Source organism: Muscardinus avellanarius (genome assembly GCF_963383645.1).
Source record: "Muscardinus avellanarius genome assembly, chromosome: 10".
Taxonomy (NCBI): Eukaryota; Metazoa; Chordata; class Mammalia; order Rodentia; family Gliridae; genus Muscardinus; species Muscardinus avellanarius.
Genome location: NC_137796.1, coordinates 88,927,392 through 88,946,948, shown reverse-complemented (window position 1 = coordinate 88,946,948; position 19,557 = coordinate 88,927,392). Strand labels below are relative to the sequence as shown.

The 19,557-nt window shown below is 48.9% G+C and overlaps 1 protein-coding gene across 1 annotated transcript in view; it reads left to right on the top strand.

The window, feature by feature from the left end:
- SETD1A (SET domain containing 1A, histone lysine methyltransferase) overlaps window positions 1-18,683 on the top strand; it is a gene marked incomplete at both ends in the record, with an annotated part of 37,061 nt that extends 18,378 nt beyond the window's left edge. The window contains 7 exons of the mRNA XM_080702109.1: window positions 1,989-2,330; window positions 14,755-15,807; window positions 16,214-16,386; window positions 16,471-16,581; window positions 16,775-16,894; window positions 18,294-18,431; window positions 18,510-18,683. Of these exons, the coding sequence (XP_080558235.1) occupies window positions 1,989-2,330; window positions 14,755-15,807; window positions 16,214-16,386; window positions 16,471-16,581; window positions 16,775-16,894; window positions 18,294-18,431; window positions 18,510-18,683 (2,111 nt within the window). The remainder of the gene's footprint in view (window positions 1-1,988; window positions 2,331-14,754; window positions 15,808-16,213; window positions 16,387-16,470; window positions 16,582-16,774; window positions 16,895-18,293; window positions 18,432-18,509) is intronic.
- Window positions 18,684-19,557: the final 874 nt, after the last annotated feature.

The window sequence follows — 19,557 nt, the reverse complement described above, 5'->3', positions numbered from 1 at the left end:
TCAGACCTAAAAAGAAGAAAAAAGAAAGAAATATATTGAGCCCCTCCTCTGTATCAGGTGCTGGTTTAAGTACTTATTAGACTGTAGTGACCAAGACAGGTATGATTCCTTTTTTTTTTTTTTTTTTTTTTTTTGCGGGTCTGGGGGTAGAACCCAGGGGCATTCGACCTCTAAGCTACACTCCCTGGCCTATTTTTTATTCTTTATTTTGAAATCAAGTCTCACTGAGTTGCAAGGAGCCTCACTAAGTAGCTGAGGCTGTTTGTGAACCGCGATCCTCCGATCTCAACTTCCCGAATGCTGGGATTACAAGCGTGTGCCACCACGCCTGGCATGATTCCTATTTTTGAGATCTTGCTGGAAGGGAAGCAGAGACCTGACAAGCAGGTAAACAAATCCTATTTTTTCGGATACAAGTTATGGTTTGAAGAAAACAAAATAGGGTAATAGGATACAGAATGATAGGGTGGCAGACTTTGAAAAAGATTTACTGTTTTGCCGGGCGTGGTGGCGCACGCTTGTAATCCCCGCGCTTGGGAGGCGGAGACAGGAGGATCGCGCAGGTTCGAAGCCAGCCGTGCGCGCTGGCTTAAAAGACCCTGTTTCCAAATAAAAAAGTATAAAAAATAGGTCTGGGAGTGTAGCCCGGAGGTAGAAGGGCTTCCAGGAACCCCAGTACCACCAAAAAAAAAGAAAGAAAAAGAAAAAGATTTACTGTTTTTACTGTGTGTGTGTGTGTGTGTGTGTGTGTGTGTGTGTGTGAGAGAGAGAGAGAGAGAGAGAGAGAGAGAGATTGATTGATTGATTGGGAATGAAAGCTAGGGGGTGTTCCACTTCTGAGCCTACACCCCTGTCCCTTTTTATTTATTTGGAAGCAGTCTCACTAAGTTGCTGAGGCTGGTTTTGAACCTTTAATTCTTCTGTCTCAGCCTCCCCAGTACTGGGATTACAGGCATGTGCCATTATGCCCAGCTCTTCCACTCCATCTTACCATCCTCCAGCTTCCTCCCCAGCCAGTACCACCTTCTATTTTAATTTACCCAGTTAATGTTCCTCAAAGATTATGGAGTTCTTAGTACTTAGGTATATTACCCTTCTTGTTACCGATCTCCCATAGGCATAGAAATGAAATGAAATGTTTTCTGAGCTTATTTCACCCCAGAATCCTTGCTTGCAGACTGTTTCTAATCTCCAGGTCTTTCTCTCGCCCTTTTTCTTTTCTTTCTTTTTCTTTTTTCTTTTTTCTTTTTTTCTTTTTTTTTGGCAGTACTGGGGATGGAACCCAGGGGCATTCTACCTCTGAGCAACACTCCCAGCCCTATTTTTTATGCTATATTTTGAAAAAGGGTCTCACCGAGTTGCAAAGGGCCTCACTAAGTAGCTTAGGCTCTCCATGAACCACAATCCTCCAGTCTCCGCCTCCTGAATGCTAAGACTACAAATGTATGCCGCTACACCCAGGTTCTTTTAGTTTAGTTTTGTTTTGTTTTGAAACAGTCTCGCAGAGTTGTTGAGACTGGCTTCAAACCTTCAATCCTCCTGTCTCAGCCTCCTAATTACGGGATTACAGCTCTCTCTTGCTTTTAACATCCCTGCTCAGCCCCATGTTGGTGTGGTGGGACCTTTCCTTGTCCTTGATTTTAACATCTCCTCAGGGATACCTTTCCTAACTTGCTCCTGCAGGCAAAATTCAAGCTTCTCTTTGCCATGTTCCCCAGCCCCTTTTCCTGATGCTTATCACCCTTTGAACAAATGTGTGTTTATCTAACTCCTTGACTTACTGGACTTTCCAGCACTGGGTGTCTAGACTGACACCAGAATACTGAGTGAGCCAGTGATTGAACCCTCAGCTTGATTAACCTCAGCTTGATTAAGTGAGGGTCCTCACACCTCACCTCATTGCCCCTTCTGGATTAACAGGCGAGGACCCTCAGTTGATTAAGTGAAGGTCCTCACACCTCACCTAATTGCTCCTTCTGGATTTCCAGGTGAGGACGAGGAAAGTGATTCGTCCTCCAAATGTTCTCTGTATGCTGACTCAGATGGTGAAAATGATAGCACATCAGACTCTGAGAGCAGTAGCTCCTCCAGCTCTTCATCTTCCTCATCTTCCTCTTCATCATCCTCATCATCATCGTCATCATCCGAGTCTTCCTCGGAGGAGGAAGAGGAAGAGGAGCAGCCAACAGCCCTTTCCTCAGCCTCATCACCCCCCAGAGAAGTTCCAGCGCCCCTCCCAGCGCCTGTGGAGGAGCCTGAGCCAGAGAGGGTTCCGGGCTCCCCAGTCACTCCTGTCCCTGAACAAGAGAAGTCTCCAGCAAGGCCTGCAGGTACGTACACAAGACTGGCAGTTTGGTTGATCTTTGTGTGGATATGTTTTTGAGAGAAAACAGTGGAACCTGCATTAATTGTGTACAAGTGTGTGCAACTTTGTTGGAGACGTTTATGGCCTAATGCTCAAACTGTGCTGCACTTACAGTGGTTTACAGAGCAGACCAAGCTGTTTGGCTACCATTAGGTAAAACAGGATTGTCGCCCAAGTAAGGAAAAAATTCCCAATTTAATAAATTCCTTCCAATTTTTTTTCAGTGTTAAGGCTGAAATCTAGAGCTTCACACATGCTTAGGCAAGCACTCTACTACTGAGCTACATTCCCAGTTCTTTCCTATTCATTTTTCTTAATAACATTCTTTAATGCATAGTGTGTGTATATATGTAGCCAATTAAATGAGCAAATATTAACAATGTTAACTCAGAACTTAGTTCCTTTTTGTTTTGTGGCATTGGGATTTGAACCCAGGAGTGATCTACCATAGTTATACCTCAAGTCACTTTTATTTTTTATTTTGAGATGGGGTCTCACTGAGTCGCCTAGGATGGCCTCAAATAAACTTGGAATCCTCCTGTCTTAGCCTTCCAACTACTTGGATCACAGATATGTGCCATCGTGCCTGGCACTGGGATTGGAACCCAGGGGCATTCTACTTCTGAGCTACACCCAGCCCCGTTTTTTATTATTTATTTATTTATTTTGGTGGTACTGGGGATGGGACCCTTCTACCTCCGGGCTACACTCCCAGACCTATTTTATATTTTATTTGGAAACGGTCTCTTAAGCCAGTGAGGCTGGCTTCGAATCTGTGCGATCCTCCTGTCTCTGCCTCCCAAGCGAGGGGATTACAAGTGTGCACCAAGAGTGCACCACCATGCCTGGCTTCATTCCTTATTTTGAAACAAGGTCTCACTAAGTTGCAGAAGGGCCTCACTAAGTAGCTGAGGCTGTCTGCAAATGTGTGATCCTCCTGTCTCAGCCTCCCATGTACTGGGGTTACAAGCATGCACCATCACATCATTTTTTTGGGGGGGGTCTGGGGATGGAACCCAGAGGCATTTGACCTCCGAGCTACACCCCCTGCCCTATTGTTTTTTATTCTTTCTTTTGAAACTAGGTCTCACTGAGTTGCATAGGGCCTCGCTAAGTAGCTGAAGCTGTCCACGAACCACGATCCTCCAGTTTCAGCCTCCTGAATGCTGGGATTACAAGCGTGTGCCACCATGCCCACCTTCAAATTTTTATTTTCTTTGTGGGTTTTTTTTTTTTTTTGTGGGTCTGGGGATGGAACTCAGGGGCATTCAACCTCCAAGCTATACCCCACCCTATTTTTTAATCTTTATTTTGAAACAGGGTTACACTAAATTGCAGAGGGCCTCACTAAATAGCTGAGGCTGTCCACGAACCACGATCCTCCAGTCTCAGCCTCCCAAATTCTGGGATTACAAGCGTGTGCCACCACGCCCGGCTAATGTATCTATTATTAAACTAGCCTCTTTCTCCCTGTAGACTGTAAGCTTAATGAGAGGGAAAACAATACCTGCTGGACACATCATTGTATCCTGTGCACCTGCTGCTGGCTGTGTTAAGTACTCAAAAAATACCTATTGCCTGAATAAAGTTTCGACAGCATGATAAATTATATATATACATGAGGCCGGGTGTGGTGATGTACATGTAATCCCAGTACTTGGGAGGCTGAAAGAAGAGGATCGCAGCCACAATCAGCTACTTAGTGAGGCCCTCCACAATTTAGTGAGATTGTTTCAAAATAAAGAATAAAATATATAGCTGGGGGCATGGCTCAGAGGAGGAATGCCCCTGGGCTCAATCCCCACCCAGTTCTAAAAACCAAAACAAAAAACCAAAAACCCAGTGTCCCCCCCACAAAAAAAATAATAATAAAAAAATTTAAGCCAGGCGTGGTAGCACATGCTTGTAATCCTAGCATTTGGGAGGCTGAGACAGGTTTGTGAACAGCTTCAGCTACTTAGTTAGGCCCTTTGCAACTCAGTGAGAGCCTGTTTCAAAATCAAGAATAAAAAATAGGGCTGGGGGTGTGGAGGATGGCAGTTCGCGGACAGCCTCAGCTACTTAGGCCCTCCGCAACTCAGTGAGACCCTATTTCAAAATTAAGAATAAAGCCGGGCGTGGTGGCGCACGCTTGTAATCCCAGCATTTGGGAGGCTGAGACCTGGAGGATCACGGTTCGCGGACAGCCTCAGCTACTTAGTGAGGCCCTCTGCAACTCAGTGAGACCCGGTTTCAAAAAAATAATAAAAAAATAGGGCAGGGGGTATAGCTCGGAGGTCAAATGCCCCTGGGTTCCATCCCAGACCCGCAAAAAAAAAAAAAAAAAAAAAAAAAAATTAAGAATAAAATATTGGAATCCAACATTCAGGAGGCTGAGACCAGAGGGTCACGGTTCGCGGACAGCCTCAGCTACTTAGTGAGGCCCTCTGCAACTCAGTGAGACCCGGTTTCAAAATAAAGAAGAAGAAATAGGGCAGAGGCTGTAGCTTGAAGGTTGAATGCCCCTGGGTTCCATCCCCAGACCCGCAAAAAAAAAAATTGGGTAGGGGGTATAGCTCGGAGGTCAAATGCCTCTGGGTTCCATCTCCAGACCTGCTTCCCCCCCCCAAAAAAAAAATAGATACATTAGAAAACCTTGATTCTGCCGGGCATGGTGGCGCACGCTTGTAATCCCCACGCTTGGGAAGCAGAGACAGGAGGATCGTGCAGGTTCGAAGCCAGCCGTGCTGGCTTAAGAGACCTTGTTTCCAAATAAAAAAAGTATAAAAATAGGTCTGGGAGCGTAGCCCAGAGGTAGAAGGGCTTCCAGGAACCCCAGTACCACCAAAAAAAAAAAAAAAAAAAAAACCTTAATTCTAAACTGTAATGGGCACCATGAAGGACAAGTACAGGTTAATCCCAATCTGTGTGTCTGTAGTCCTGTGAACTAAAACCAGGCAAAGCAGGCAGGCAGGAGAGATTTGAGGTACACAGGCCAGAAGGCAGAGGAAACAGCCAGTTGAAAGTCCCAGAAGAAAATCTGGGGGGACAAAAGTGAGTAGCAGTGGGGTGGCTAAAATTTGAGGAGCTGGCAAAGACTAGGCTATGGAAAGTATATAGGCCATGGCAGGAATTTGGTCTTTATCTTGAGAGCAGTAGAAGGCTCTTAGAGATGTGTCATGATCAGATTTATGTATTGAAAAGATGCGGCACAGAGAGGGCTTGGAGAGGGGTCAGAGTGATGCAGGGCAACTGTTGAGAGGCTATGCAGTAAGTAAGGTGAACTAGGGTGGTTTCTGGGACTTCCATGTTCCCCATCTTTGGAATCAGATAAGTTTAGTTTTCCAGATATACTTCAAAGATACACATGGCCTTCCAGGGATCTCCCACTTGTATGTTACTGAAAATCTATGGTACACGATGGGCAGTAACCGCAAGCAGATCTAGACTGGCATTCACTGCTTCAGTCTAGACCCCACAAGATGAAGAGTGGAACCTCTCCCGAACTTCAAATACTCCCCAGCTAGCAGAAGGGCCTGTGAAGCCGCAGGGAGTTCTGGATCCATTTTAGTAGCCTTCCATTCTCTAGGACAGGAAGAATGCAAGGAATGTGGCCACATCTGCATTTCAGAGGTATAATACTCCTGGGTTCCATCCCCAGTACCGAAAAAAAAAAAAAAATTAAAGAATCAGGAAAGCCAGGCTTGGTGACACACACTTGTAATCCCTGTATTTGGGAGGCTGAGACAGGAGGATTGCAGGTTCATGTCCAGCCTCAGCAACTTGTGAGGCCCTCCACAACTTAGTGAGACTTGTCTCAAAGAATAAAATATGGCTGGGAGGTGTAGCTTGGAGGTAGAATGTCCCTGGGTTCAATTCCCAGTAAGGCACACACAAAAAATTTTTTTTAAATTGAACTGGGAGCCCAGCATGGTGGTGCATGTTTGTAATCCTAGCATTTGGGAGGCTGAGACTATAGGATCATGGTTCACAGACAGCCTCAGTTACTTAGTGAGGTCCTGTCTCAAAATAAAAATGAAAAATGCAGGGGGTGTAGCTCAGAGGTCAAATGCCCCTAGGTTCCATCCCTAGACCCACAAAAAATACATACATACATACATACATACATACATACATACATAGGACTAGAGGTGTAGCTTGGAGATAAAACACCCCTGAGTTAAATTCTCAACACCATAAAACAAAATAAACTACTTACCAGGAAATTGAATGCAGATTAAGAAGAAAACTAACCAGCCACAGTGGCGCATACCTATAATCCCAGTACTTGGGAAGCTGAGACAAGAGGATCCCAGGTTTGAGGCCAGCCTTAGAAACTTAGTGAGACCCTTTTTCAAAATAAAAAATAAGCCAGGTGTGGTGGCATATGCTTTGGTTTTTTTTGTTTGTTTTTGTGTGTGTGTGTGGTTTTTTTCTTTTGGTGGTACTGGGGTTCCCTTCTACCTCCGGGCTACACTCCCAGACCTATTTTATTTTTGGAAACAGGGTCTCTTAAGCCAGCGCGGCTAGCTTCAAATCTGCCTGGCTTGGCACACACTTTTAATCCCAGTGTTTGGGAGGCTGAGATAGGAGGATCACGCAGGTTCAAAGCCAGCCTCAGCTATTTAGTAAGGCTCTCAGCAACTTAGTGAGACCCTGTTTCCAAATAAAATATAAAATAGGTCTGGGAATGTAGCCTGGAGGTAGAAGGCCCCAGATTTCATCTCCAGCACCACAAAAATTAAATAAATAAATAAATAAGTCTGAGGGTGTAGTTCAGTACACTGCCCTGGATTCAATCCCCAGTACCCACTTAAAAAAAAAAAAAAAAAAAAGGAATTCATATTATCAGGCCATAAGAGAAACTATTGTATCTAACAGATCATTGGTGACCTTATCAATTTCAGTTTAGTTATTCAGACTGAAGCCAAGGCTGAGTATTGGGGAATAAGGGAAGGTGACAAAGATAGCCAGTCTTCTGGAAGGGCAGGCTACTCTTCCTGAGAAGAGAGAATTGAAGGGCTGTAATGATATTAGCTATTTTTTTATTTTTATTTTTCATCCTTTATTTTGAAACAGGGTCTCACCAAGTTGCAAAAGGCCTCACTAAGTAGCTGAGGCTGTCCATGGTAATCCTCCTGTCTCAGACTACCAAATTCTGGGATTACAAACATGCACCAACGTGCCCAGTTCAACTTTTTTTTTTGTACTGGGGATTGAAACTAGGGCATTCTACCTCCAAGCTATGCCCCAAGCTCTTTTTACTGTTTTTTTTTTTTGTTTGTTTGTTTGTTTGTTTTAGTGTGTTTATTGGCACTAGGGATTGAACCAAGGGGCATTCAACTCCAAGCTACAACCCCAGCCCTATTTTTATTTTTATTTTGAAACAGGGTGTCACTAGGTTGATGAGAGTCTCACTATTTGCTGAAGCTGTCCTTGAACCTATGATCCTCCTGTCTCAGCTTTCCAGGTACTGGGATTACAAGCCTGCACTACCACGCCTGGCTTTATTGTTTATTTTGAAACAGGGTCTTGCTAAGTTGTTGAGGCTGGCCTCGAACTTGTAATCCTGCTGTCTCTACCTCTCAAGTACTGGGATTATAGGCATAAGACATACCCAGCTCATTCCTACCCCTTTTTATTTATTTCATTTTATTGTGGTGCTAGGAATTGAACCCAGAGACATTCTACCTCTGAGCTATATCCTGCAGCCATATTTTATTTTTTATTTGGAAACAGGGTATCACTAAGTTGGTGAAAGTCTTGCGTAATTGCTGAGACTGGTTTGGAACCTGTGATCTTCCTGTCTCAGTGTCCCAAGTACTAAGATTACAAGCATGTACCACCGTGCCCAGCTTCTTAGCTAATTTGTATGTGTGTGGGTACACAGGGGCATTCTGCCTTTGAGTCATACCCCTAGCCCGACTTTATATTTTGAAATAGGGTCTCACTAAATCGCTGAGGCCTCAATAAGTTGCTGAGGCTGGCCTCAAACCTGTGATTCTCCTATCTCAGCCTCCCAAGTACTGGGATTACAAGCATGCACCACTATGCCCTCTCTTAACTAACTTTTTAATTTAATTTTATTTTTGCAGTACTAGAAATGGAACAAAGGGGGATTCTGTCTCTGAGTTACACCCCAGCCCCATTTGCAATTCTTTATTTTGAAATAGAGTAGCCGGGCGTGGTGGCACACGCTTGTAATCCCCGCACTTGGGAGGCAGAGACAGGAGGATAGTGCATGTTTGAAGCCAGCTGTGCTGGCTTAAGAGACACTGTTTCCAAATAAAAAAGTATAAGATGGGTCTGGGAGTGTAGCCCAGAGGTAGAAGGGTTTCCAGGAACCCCAGTACCACCCAAAAAAAAGAAAAGAAAAGAAATACAGAGTCTCACTAAGTTGCGGAGGGCCTCACTTAGTTGCTGCGGCTGTCCACAAACCTGTGATCCTCCTTTCACAGTCTCCCAAGTACTGGGATCACAAGCGTGTGTAACCATACCCAGCTTCTTAACTTTTTTCTAGTGTGTGTGGTATTGGGAATTGAACCTAGAGGCATTCTAACTCTGAGCTACATTCCCCTACCAGTTTTATTTCTTTTTGGAAACAGTCTCACTAGATTGCTGAAAGCTTCACTAAATTGCTGAGGCTAACCTTGAACCTATGATCCTCCAGTTATAGTCTCCCAAATACTAGGATTACAAGCATGCACCCCCATGCCTGGCTCTTAGCTAACTTTTTATTTATTTATTTATTTATTTATTTATTTATTTATTTTCGGTGGTACTGGGGATGGAACCCTTCTACCTCCAGGCTACACTCCCAGACCTATTTTATATTTTATTTGGAAACAGGGTCTCTTAAGCCAGCAAGGCGGCTTCGAACCTGCACGATCCTCCTGTCTCTGCCTTCCAAGCATGAGGATTATAAGTGTGCGCCACCACATCCAGCTAGCTAACTTTTTTTTTGTGTGTGTGTGTGTGTTACTGGAGATGGAACCCAAGGATATTGTACCTCCGACCTATACCCCTAGCCCTATTTTTTAAGTCTTTTTTATTTTTATTTATTTTTATTTTTTATTTTATTTGGTGGTACTAGGGGTGGAACCCAGAGGCTTTCTACCTCCGGGCTATACTCCCAGACCTATTTTATATTTTATTTGGAAACAGGGTCTCACTAAGTAGCTGAGGCTGGTTTCGAACCTGTGCGATCCTCCTGTCTCAGCCTCCCAAACACAAGGATTACAAGCATGCACCACCACGCCCGGCTAAGTCTCTTTTACTTTTGAAACAGGGTTTCATTGAGTTGTGAAGGGCCTCGTTAAGCAGCTGAGGCTGTCCTGTCTGCTAACCACAATCCTTCAGTCTCAGCCTGCTGAATGCTGGGATTATAAGTGTGCACCACCATGCCTGGTTTCTTAGCTAACTTTTTTTTTTTTTTCTTGTGGTACTGGGGGTAGAACCCAGAGGCTTTTCTACCTCCGAGTTATACCCTCAGCCCTATTTTATAATTTATTTGGAAACAGGGACTCACTAAGTTGCTGAGAGCCTCACTAAGTAGCTGATGCTGGCTTTGAACCTTTGCGGTCCTCCCGTCTCAGCCTCCCAAGCGCTGGGATTCTAAGCATGCACCACCACGCCCGGCATCTTAACTAACTTTTAATGAGTGTTTTTTGTTGTTGTTGTTGTTGTTGTTGTTTTGGTGGTACTGGGGTTCCTGGAAGCCCTTCTACCTCCGGGCTACACTCCCAGACCTATTTTTACATTTTTATTTGGAAACAGGGTCTCCTAAGCCAGTGCGCACGGCTGGCTTCGAACCTGAGCGATCCTCCTGTCTCCGCCTCCCAAGCGCGGGGATTACAAGCGTGCGCCACCACGCCCGGCTTAATGAGTATTTTTGTATTCCAACCTCTAGGCATAGTATGTTGAACATTCCTTTTCTAATTCAGTCTGGCAAAATATTCCTGTTTTTTCCATTTTACTTTTGAGGATTCTGAGGCTTAGTGAGATGCAGGAACATGCTCAGAGATTGGAGAGACAACAAAAAGAAAATGAGGGTTGGTGGAGGGTTTTGCTTTACAAATTGGGTGAGACTTGGGCTTGTTCCTGTACTCAAGGATGGGTGGACCAGAAGAAGGAAAGGTTCTTGCTGAAGGAACATTCCTGGGGAAGGCCTCTAAATCTCATGTATTCATGAGCAGGGAGGCTTTGAGTTGCGATGGTCACGCAGCAGGAACAGGAGGGACAGCTAGAGGAGGAGCCTGCCTGGAAAAGTGAGGGGCGGGGAACAAGGGTAGAAGTGCTCTGGCCAGCAGCACAGAGCCCTGCTGAGGCTGGGGTCTGTGGAAAAGGCAGTTAGTTGCATCCAGGGTGGAGGTGGGAGAGGCATGAGCCCATGGAGGTGTGGAAGGTGTCCTACCAGGGGCATTCTACCTCCAAGCTGCATACCCACCCCTGTATTTTTTATTCTTTATTTTGAAACAGGGTCTCACTAAGTTGGGGAGAACCTCACTAAGTAGCTGAGGCTGGCCATGAACCTGCAATCCTCCTGTCTCAGCCTCCCGAGTACTATGATTAGAAGCATGTGTCACCACGCCCAGCTTCTCAGTGAAGTTTCTTTTTTTTTTTTTTTTTTTTTTTGTGGTACTAGGGGTGGAACCCAGGGTTTTTTCTACCTCTGGGCTCTACTCTCAGACCTGTTTTATATTTTATTTGCAAACAAGATCTCACTAAGTTCCTGAGAGCCTCACTAAGTAGCTGAGGCTGGCTTCCAACCTGTGCACCTGTGTGATCCTCCTGTCTCAGCCTCCCAAGCACTGGGATTACAAGTGTGCACCACCACACCCGGCTTCAGAGAAGTTTCTAACTGGACTGGCTTGGGTCAGGGAACTATGTTAGTGGTGTCAGTAATGCCCTGGGAGACAAAGGGTGGATCCCTTTGTAGGTAGAACCTGGCTTTAGGACCTCGCTCTATGGGGCTGAGGGAATCAGGAGAGCAATTTTCAGAGAAAGATGGGAATTGCATTGAGTAGACAGGTATCCTAAAACTTGTCTCCTAAATGAAAAGGATGTCATTAGGTGAGAGAGCAAAGAAAAATTTATATGAAGAATTTGAGCTGGGAGGAGGATTTATTCTCCTTAACACCCAGGCTTCTGGAAAATACAATGGGCTGAATTAGAGGATGGCTCAGTTGGGATAGCTGCCCCAGCATGGCGAAAGGGAGAAGAGCTGAGAGGACTCAGAAACTAGAGGACCTGGGGCAAGGACCTGGGCTAGTGTGGGCTACCACTGGCAAGACCTCAGATAGTATCCAGAGCCTCAGAGCGGGCCTTGCTCAGGCCCTCTGATTGAGGAGCATCGGGTGGGGCCGTAGACATAGGTTGATCACGGCCTGTTTGGGCCAGGCCTGGTGCTGACTGTCCTTTAGTTCTGTGAGTGGTAGAGCCAGATGGGAAGCTTCTGAGTCCAGAGGTATTCAGAGCAGCCTCAGATAGCAGTTAACAGCATGAACTGAGCCAGGTGCAATGGCACATGCCTGTAATCTCAGTGCTTAGGAGGCTGAGACGGGAAGCTCTCAGGTTTGAGGTCAGTGCACAGTAACTTAGATCCTCTTTCCAAATAAAAAAGGGCTGAGAGCTGGGTTGTGGTGGCGCACGCTTGTAATCCCCGCGCTTGGGAGGCTGAGACAGGAGGATCACACAGGTTCGAAGCCAGCCTCAGCTACTTAGTGAGGCTCTCAGCAACTTAGTGAGACCCTGTTTCCAAATAAAATATAAAATAGGTCTGGGAGTATAACCTGGAGGTAGAAAGCCCCTAGGTTCCACCCCCAGTACTACTCCCCCCAAAAAAGGGGGGCTGAGATATAGCTCCGTAGTATTAAGGCCTCTGGGTTCACTCTCCAGGACCCCCCCAAAAAATTAGCATGAACTCAACTCAGACTGCCTGGGCAGAGTCTTTCTGTCACTTGCCAAGTGTGTGACCTTGAGCAGGTTATTAATTTCTCTGTGCCTCATTTTTCTTATCTGTAAGATGGGGTTAATAAAGTACCCGCTTTTTAGGGCAGTAGGTTGTGGAGTGCCATGAATTAGCCTCTGTCAGAAGGCCCACTAGATTGTTGTGAGGTACACTGTACTAGCTGCAGCAAATAGAAGTGCTAGCCCTCTGCTTTTGTAAGGAAGATGTTCCCAGGGTCTGAGGGGGCGAGGCAGGGCTCCAGAAAGGTGTTGACCTTGAGCTGGGGCTACAGGCTGTGTCCATGGAAGGGGGGAGGGGGGCATGCTCCCTGTCCTGAGTGAGCAGAAGACAAATCAGCACCTCCAAAGACATCATCTCCCCCTAATCTTCCTTCTGATCTGTGTCTTTAATGGAGACTTTCTCCTGCCCCTTCTCCACTAGGGCAACTCCCCAGTTCTGCCTGGGTAGGTGGAGAGGAAGATAAAGTTTTTTGCTTTTGTTGTTTTTTCTGTGATACTGGGGATTAAACTCAGGGGCCTTCTGCCTCTGAGCTACACACTAACCCTATTTTATTTATTTATTTATTTATTTTTGCGGGTCTGGGGATGGAACCCAGGGGCATTTGACCTCCAAGCTACACCCCTTACCTTATTTTTTATTCTTTATTTTCTAATGTTTTATTTTTATTTATTTATTATTATTATTTTTTTTTTTTTTTGGTGGTACTGGGGGTGGAACCCAGAGGCTTTCTACCTCCAGGCTATGCTCTCAGACCTATTTTATATTTTATTTGGAAACAGGGTCTCACTAAGTTGCTGAGAGCCTCACTAAGTAGCTGAGGCTGGCTTTGAACCTGTGCGATCCTCCTGTCTCAACCTCCCAAGCGCGGGGATTACAAGCATGCGCCACCATGCCCGGCTTTATTCTTTATTTTGAAACAGGGTCTCACTAAGTTGCAGAGGACCTCACTAAATAGCTGAGGCTGTCCGCGAGCCGAGATCCTCTGGTCTCACCCTCCCGAATGCTGGGGTTACAAGTGTGCGCCACCATGCACAGCTAGCTATTTTGAAGCGGTCTCAGTAAGTTGCAGAGGGCCTCAGTTGCTGAGGCTGACTATGAACCTGTGATCTTTCTGTCTTAGCCTCCCAAGTACTGGGATTACAATCGTGCAGCACCACACCTGGCTTAAATATTTTAATACAGTGACACAGCTTCTTTTTTTTTTTTTTTTTTAGTTGTGCTGGGGATTGAACCTAGAGGTGTTCTACCTCTGAGCTACAGCCCCATCCCTATTTTATCTTTTATTTGGAAATGGTCTCACTTAAGACGCTAAGGGTGGTTTTAAACCAATGATCCTCCTGTCTCAGCCTCCCAAGTACTGGAATTCAGGCGTGTGCCACCATAGCCTGATGGCTTGAAATTCATCTTCTTACTTTATCTTATTTGTCTTTCTAAACCAAGGCATATTGTTTGTATTTGGAATCATGGGTATTAATGTTCAGATCTGGCTAATCAGATTCTAATAGTATGCAGCTGACAAAGTTGTCTTGCTCTGTGCCTAGTTGTTGGAAGTTTCTGTCACCACAGGTCTTGGTAAAAAGGCTGGAATCCAGATGCTTTTGGGGAGCCCTTTCCTCTCAAGTCTTCCAGCTTGGCTATGCATTTGATCTGTGTAATTGTAGGACTAAAAGCTCTTGTGTTGACATTGCAAATGTCTTTGTTCAGCCGGTTGTGGTGGTGCACGCTTGTAATCCCAGCATTTGGGAGGCTGAGATGGGAGGATCGCAGTTTGAGGACAGCCTCAGCTACTACTTAGGCCCTATGGAACTCAGTGAGACCCTGTTTCAAAATAAAAAATAGGACTGAGGGTGTAGTTCGGAGGTAGAATGTTCCTCCTGGGTTCCATCCGCAGTACTGCAAAAATTAAAAAAATATCTCTGTTCAAAAATTTTTCCTCACCGGGCATGGTGGTGCACACTTGTAATCCCTGCGCTTGGGAGGCAGAGACAGGAGGATCGTGCAGGTTCAAAGCCAGCCGCGCACGCTGGCTTAGGAGACCCTGTTTCCAAATAAATGTAAAAATAGGTCTGCGAGTGTAGCCCGGAGGTAGAAGGGCTTCTGGGAACCCCAGTACCACCAAAAAAAAAAAAAAAAAAAAAAATTTCCCTCATAGTTGACATAGTTGGGGCTCAGTATGTATTTGTTGACCAGGTGAAGGAGCAGGTGAAAAACTCCATCCTATCAAGGAGCCTGTGGTGCTGAGGACAGCTTGGGAGTGAGAGGCAGGCCGTGTGTCCCCTGGGCGAGCAGGAGTATCTTCCTGAGTTTGCTGGGCAGACACAAGGAGAGAGTGAGCAAGCCTATTGAATGAGGCAGCCCAGGTTTCTTCCTCTAACAACTCTAATGAAGTTGGGCTTGGAAGCTGACCCTTCTTTCTTTCCTGATGTGCTTCCTTCCTCAGGACCCACTGAGGAACCACCTCCCAGTGTGCCCCAGCCTCCCCCAGAGCCACCGGCTGGACCTCCGGCCCCTATTCCCCGCCCTGATGAGCGCCCCTCTTCTCCTATCCCCCTTCTGCCTCCACCCAAGAAACGCCGGAAAACCGTCTCCTTCTCTGCTGTGGAGGAGGTGCCCGCCCCAGAGCCTCCCCCAGCTGCCCCGCCGCAGGCCAGGTCTCCTGCCCCAGTCTCTCGCAAAGTCCCCCGGGGCATGGAGCGGACCATACGCAACCTGCCCCTGGACCATGCATCTCTGGTCAAGAGCTGGCCCGAGGAGGTGTCCCGAGGGAGTCGGAGCCGGGGCGGAGGCCGAGGTCGCTCCACCGAGGACGAAGAGGCTGAGCCAGGGACAGAGGTAGACCTGGCAGTACTGGCCGACCTGGCCCTGACCCCGGCCCGGCGCGGGCTGGCCGCCCTGCCTGCTGGCGACGACTCAGAGGCGACAGAGACCTCGGATGAGGCAGACCGCCCCAGCCCTCTGCTCAGCCACATCCTTCTGGAGCACAACTATGCCCTGGCTGTCAAGCCCACACCCACCATGCCGGCCCCTCGGCCTCCGGAGCCCGTTCCTGCCCCTGCCGCCCTCTTCAGCTCTCCAGTGGATGAAGTGCTAGAGGCCCCTGAGGTGGTGGTGGCTGAGGCAGAGGAGCCAAAGCAGCAGCTACAACTGCAGCAGCCGGAGGAGGGGGAGGAGGAGGAGGAGGAGGAGGGGGAGGAGTCCGAGTCCTCGGAGAGCAGCAGCAGCAGTAGCAGCAGTGATGGGGAGGGGGCTGTCCGTCGGCGCAGCCTCCGTTCCCACGCCCGGCGCCGGCGGCCGCCGCTCCCACCTCCACCCCCACCCCCACCCTCCTTTGAGCCCCGCAGCGAGTTTGAGCAGATGACCATCCTGTATGACATTTGGAACTCGGGCTTGGACTTGGAAGACATGAGCTACCTGCGGCTCACGTATGAACGGCTGCTGCAGCAGACCAGCGGTGCCGACTGGCTTAATGACACCCACTGGGTCCATCACACAAATATCCTGAGCCACAGAGGCCAGCCTGTCTGCGCAAGATAGGAAGACACGGGCCCGTGGGTGGAGCAGCCTTCCCGGGGCTCATACCCACGGGGCACTGCCTTCCTCGGCTCACTCCTGGTGCTGCATTGCTCTCCTGTCTGTTCAGCTCTCTGCCATGGTCAGCCAAGGGCTTTCTGGCTGCCCAGCCACCTTTCCTCCCTGCCTCTTGCTTCTTTGCTACTTCCTAAATTTTTTCTGGCAGTAGAGGTTTGAGGCTGAGACCTCTCTCTGCTGCCCCCTCACACCTAGTATGCCCCCCAGCTCAGACCAGCTGCCTTCTCCTTGGGCTGGGACTCGGGTGGATTTGGAGTGGGCCCAGGGATCTGGCCAGTAAGGGACCCATTCTCTTCCTTAACACCCTGCACTCACCAACCTGAGTACTCCAAAGCGCAAGCGGCGGCCCCAGGATGGGCCCCGAGAGCACCAGACCGGCTCAGCACGCAGCGAAGGCTATTACCCCATCAGCAAGAAGGAGAAGGATAAGTACCTAGACGTGTGCCCCGTCTCTGCACGGCAGCTAGAAGGAGCAGACACGCAGGTGGGGCCCTCCCCTCTCCCTGACCCACTGCCCCCCTGATCATTCCTCTCATGGCTCACTCGCTCCTGGGCCTGCTCCTCACAGGGGACTAACCGTGTGCTTTCGGAGCGCCGATCTGAGCAGAGGCGGCTGCTAAGTGCCATTGGCACCTCGGCCATCATGGATAGTGACCTGTTAAAGCTAAATCAGCTCAAGGTGAGGAGCAGGGCTTGGAAGGGGAGGAGGCTCAGTGACAGGCCAGGAGAAGAAGCCACGCATGGTGGGAGCCTCTGGTCCCAGGAGGTGGAGTGGGTGGCCTAGATACCCTCCGTCTTGGGAGGTCTGAAGGAATGGCAAGAAGATAGGGTATGGGAGGCTTCTAGCATTACATGCTACTTCTGTCCCCCAGTTCCGGAAGAAGAAGCTCCGATTTGGCCGGAGCCGGATCCATGAGTGGGGTCTCTTTGCCATGGAACCCATTGCTGCTGATGAGATGGTCATTGAATACGTGGGTCAGAACATCCGCCAGGTAAGCTCCACGCCCAGTGTCAGGCTCAGCTCCTGATCTGACACCAGACAGCACGGGTTGTGCCTGAGTCGTGTCAGACCCTCTGGAAAAAGCCTTACTCTTCCAGCTCTTAAGAATTAGCCAGTGAAACCTGTCCTTCCTCTGTCCTTCATTAGTACTAGGTAGTCCTCAACGATGTTAGTGGTCCTGCAGGAAACAGGGTTGATACTGTCTCCGCCGTTAAGGAAGGAGAAATATTGACAGTAATAGTAATGGATGGTGTCTGGTATTAAAGGGAAAGTTTGGGGAGGCAGGGACAATTGGAGCATGTACCTTAGGGACCCAAGATCTTCCAGACACAGTGATGTTTAAGTCAAGAGCTAAAAGGTGATGAACTTCTGGGTCCAGCACTTCCAAAGGCCCAGAGGTAGGGTAGTCTTAGGAGGGCAAAGAGGTTGGTATGGATAATTGGAAAAACTAGGGGCAGTGGAGCCCAGACTCCTCACGGCTGGGGAGCCGTGTTAGCAAGTGCGTGCCTGCTGCGAGAGTGCTGAGCTGGGAAGGAAACTAGTCTGAGCTGATAGTGCGGCCTGTCACCAGGCCGAGGTGAGGGTGGCCTGGACCAGACTGATCTGTGGGTTCAAGGTAGTTGGCTGTGGAGACCGAGGCCCTTTCCCAGGGTGCTGCCATTAGACACTGTGGGTGAGGCGGGCCCGAGCGAGATGCAGGTGAACGGAAGGAACAGATATGTGATCAAGATGAGTTCCAATCTGGACACGAGGGTTGCAGGGCCGAGGGATCTCGGGATGACGCCCAGCAGCCTGACTGAGGTGGATTTTGGCTGGAGATGGGATTTTGGGAGGAGGCCCTACTACTTAGCTGGCAGTTAAAGCTGGAGGAGAGAGTGAGCTCATCCAAGCTGAGAGTGCAGAGGGCTCATTGTCCCACTTGCTGGGAAATAAAAGAGTTGTTCCTCCTCCTCCCCTGGCACAGGTCCTGAAATGGATGACCCGCCATCTGCAGAGGCCGGCTGTACCAACAGGGCCCTGTTTTGGAGGGAGTGTCCTGGAATAAGAGATGAACAGGGATCAGTTCATGAAGGGCCACTGTCATTATAGGAATGTCCTGGCCTCACAGCAGTGTCAGGGCTTCATAGTGACCAGGCTGATGCTCTCAGAGGAGCCAGGGAAGCCAGAAGGTTAGGGTGGGTGGCCAGAAGACAGGAGCTTCTGGAGGCAGAGTCAAGGGACAGTCAGTACCCTGGGCTAAGTGGGAGCTAGAGACAGAATTGCAGGTCTGGCCTAGTCAGTGTGGACCTCAAGGTGATAGCTGGCAGATTGTCCAGGGCCGGTGGGATCATGCCTGGTCCATCTGGAGGTTGAGGGAGCAGGTCCATGACCATCATCTACCATATTACCAGATGGTGGCCGACATGCGGGAGAAGCGCTACGTGCAGGAGGGCATCGGCAGCAGCTACCTGTTCCGGGTGGACCACGACACCATCATTGATGCTACCAAGTGCGGCAACCTGGCGAGGTTCATCAACCACTGCTGCACGGTGCGCTGGGTGCCCTGCCCAAGGGCTGGGGTGGGGGTAGGGGCCACAGCTCACACCGCCCGCCCTCCCCTCCTGCAGCCCAACTGCTACGCCAAGGTGATCACCATCGAGTCGCAGAAGAAGATTGTGATTTACTCTAAGCAGCCCATCGGCGTGGATGAGGAGATCACCTATGACTACAAGTTCCCCCTGGAGGACAACAAGATACCATGTCTGTGCGGCACTGAGAGCTGCCGCGGCTCCCTCAACTGAGGTGGGGCAGGATGGTGCCCACCCCCTATTTATTCCCCCTTGGTGCCCTGAGCTCCCATCACCCCCCCAGCCTTAGTGGGTTCAGCAGGGCCCACATGCCCCATCTCCACTGTGGGGTTGGGGGCCCCAAGCCCAGTGAGGGAGCCTCAGTCCCTTGACAAGGCAGCTTCTGCCTCCCCTGTCGCCCCTGCCCACCCACTCCCTAATTTTTTTTCTTTGCGAAGAAGAAGCTGTAAATGTTTTGTAGCTGCCAGCAGCTGTTTCCTGTGGAAACCTGGGGTGCCGGCCTGTACAGATCCTGTTCTTGGGGGGCTGCACAGCCTCTTGCTTTGTGTTAATGGGGACTTCCCCTTGTGCCCTGCGTGCACCCGTCCCCAGTTTAGGGGCCTCTAGGGGGCAGTGGCCATGTTCTCCCCCTGGGGGGGGCCCTGTGCCCCCAGTCCTAGGGACTCCGTGCCTGGAACCCTGCCTTGTCTTCTGTTCCTGCCAGCCCTGTGGGTTGCCCTCCCACCCTGTCGTCTGGAGGCTTTGGCTCAGCCAGGCCAGGGTGGTTGGGGCGGGCCCTTCTTGTTGGGCTGGATTGTACATATGTTAATAGCGCAAACCCAACGCCACATTTTTATAATTGTGATTAAACTTTATTGTACAAAAGTGCTTGGTCAATATCTTTGGGGAGAGTAGGCTGGGATGGGAGTTGAGGACACGGTGGGATAAAACAGGGAAAATGGGTGGGCTGAGTGGGGTGGATGGGGGGCTTTCAGGCAGGAGTCCCCCGACCTGCAGACCAGAGACCCCTGCGTTAGACCACCTGACTGGCTGTCAGCTGTCCCCAGTCCCCCATCAAGGCCAGCCAGGGTTGGGCCAAGGTCAGGCC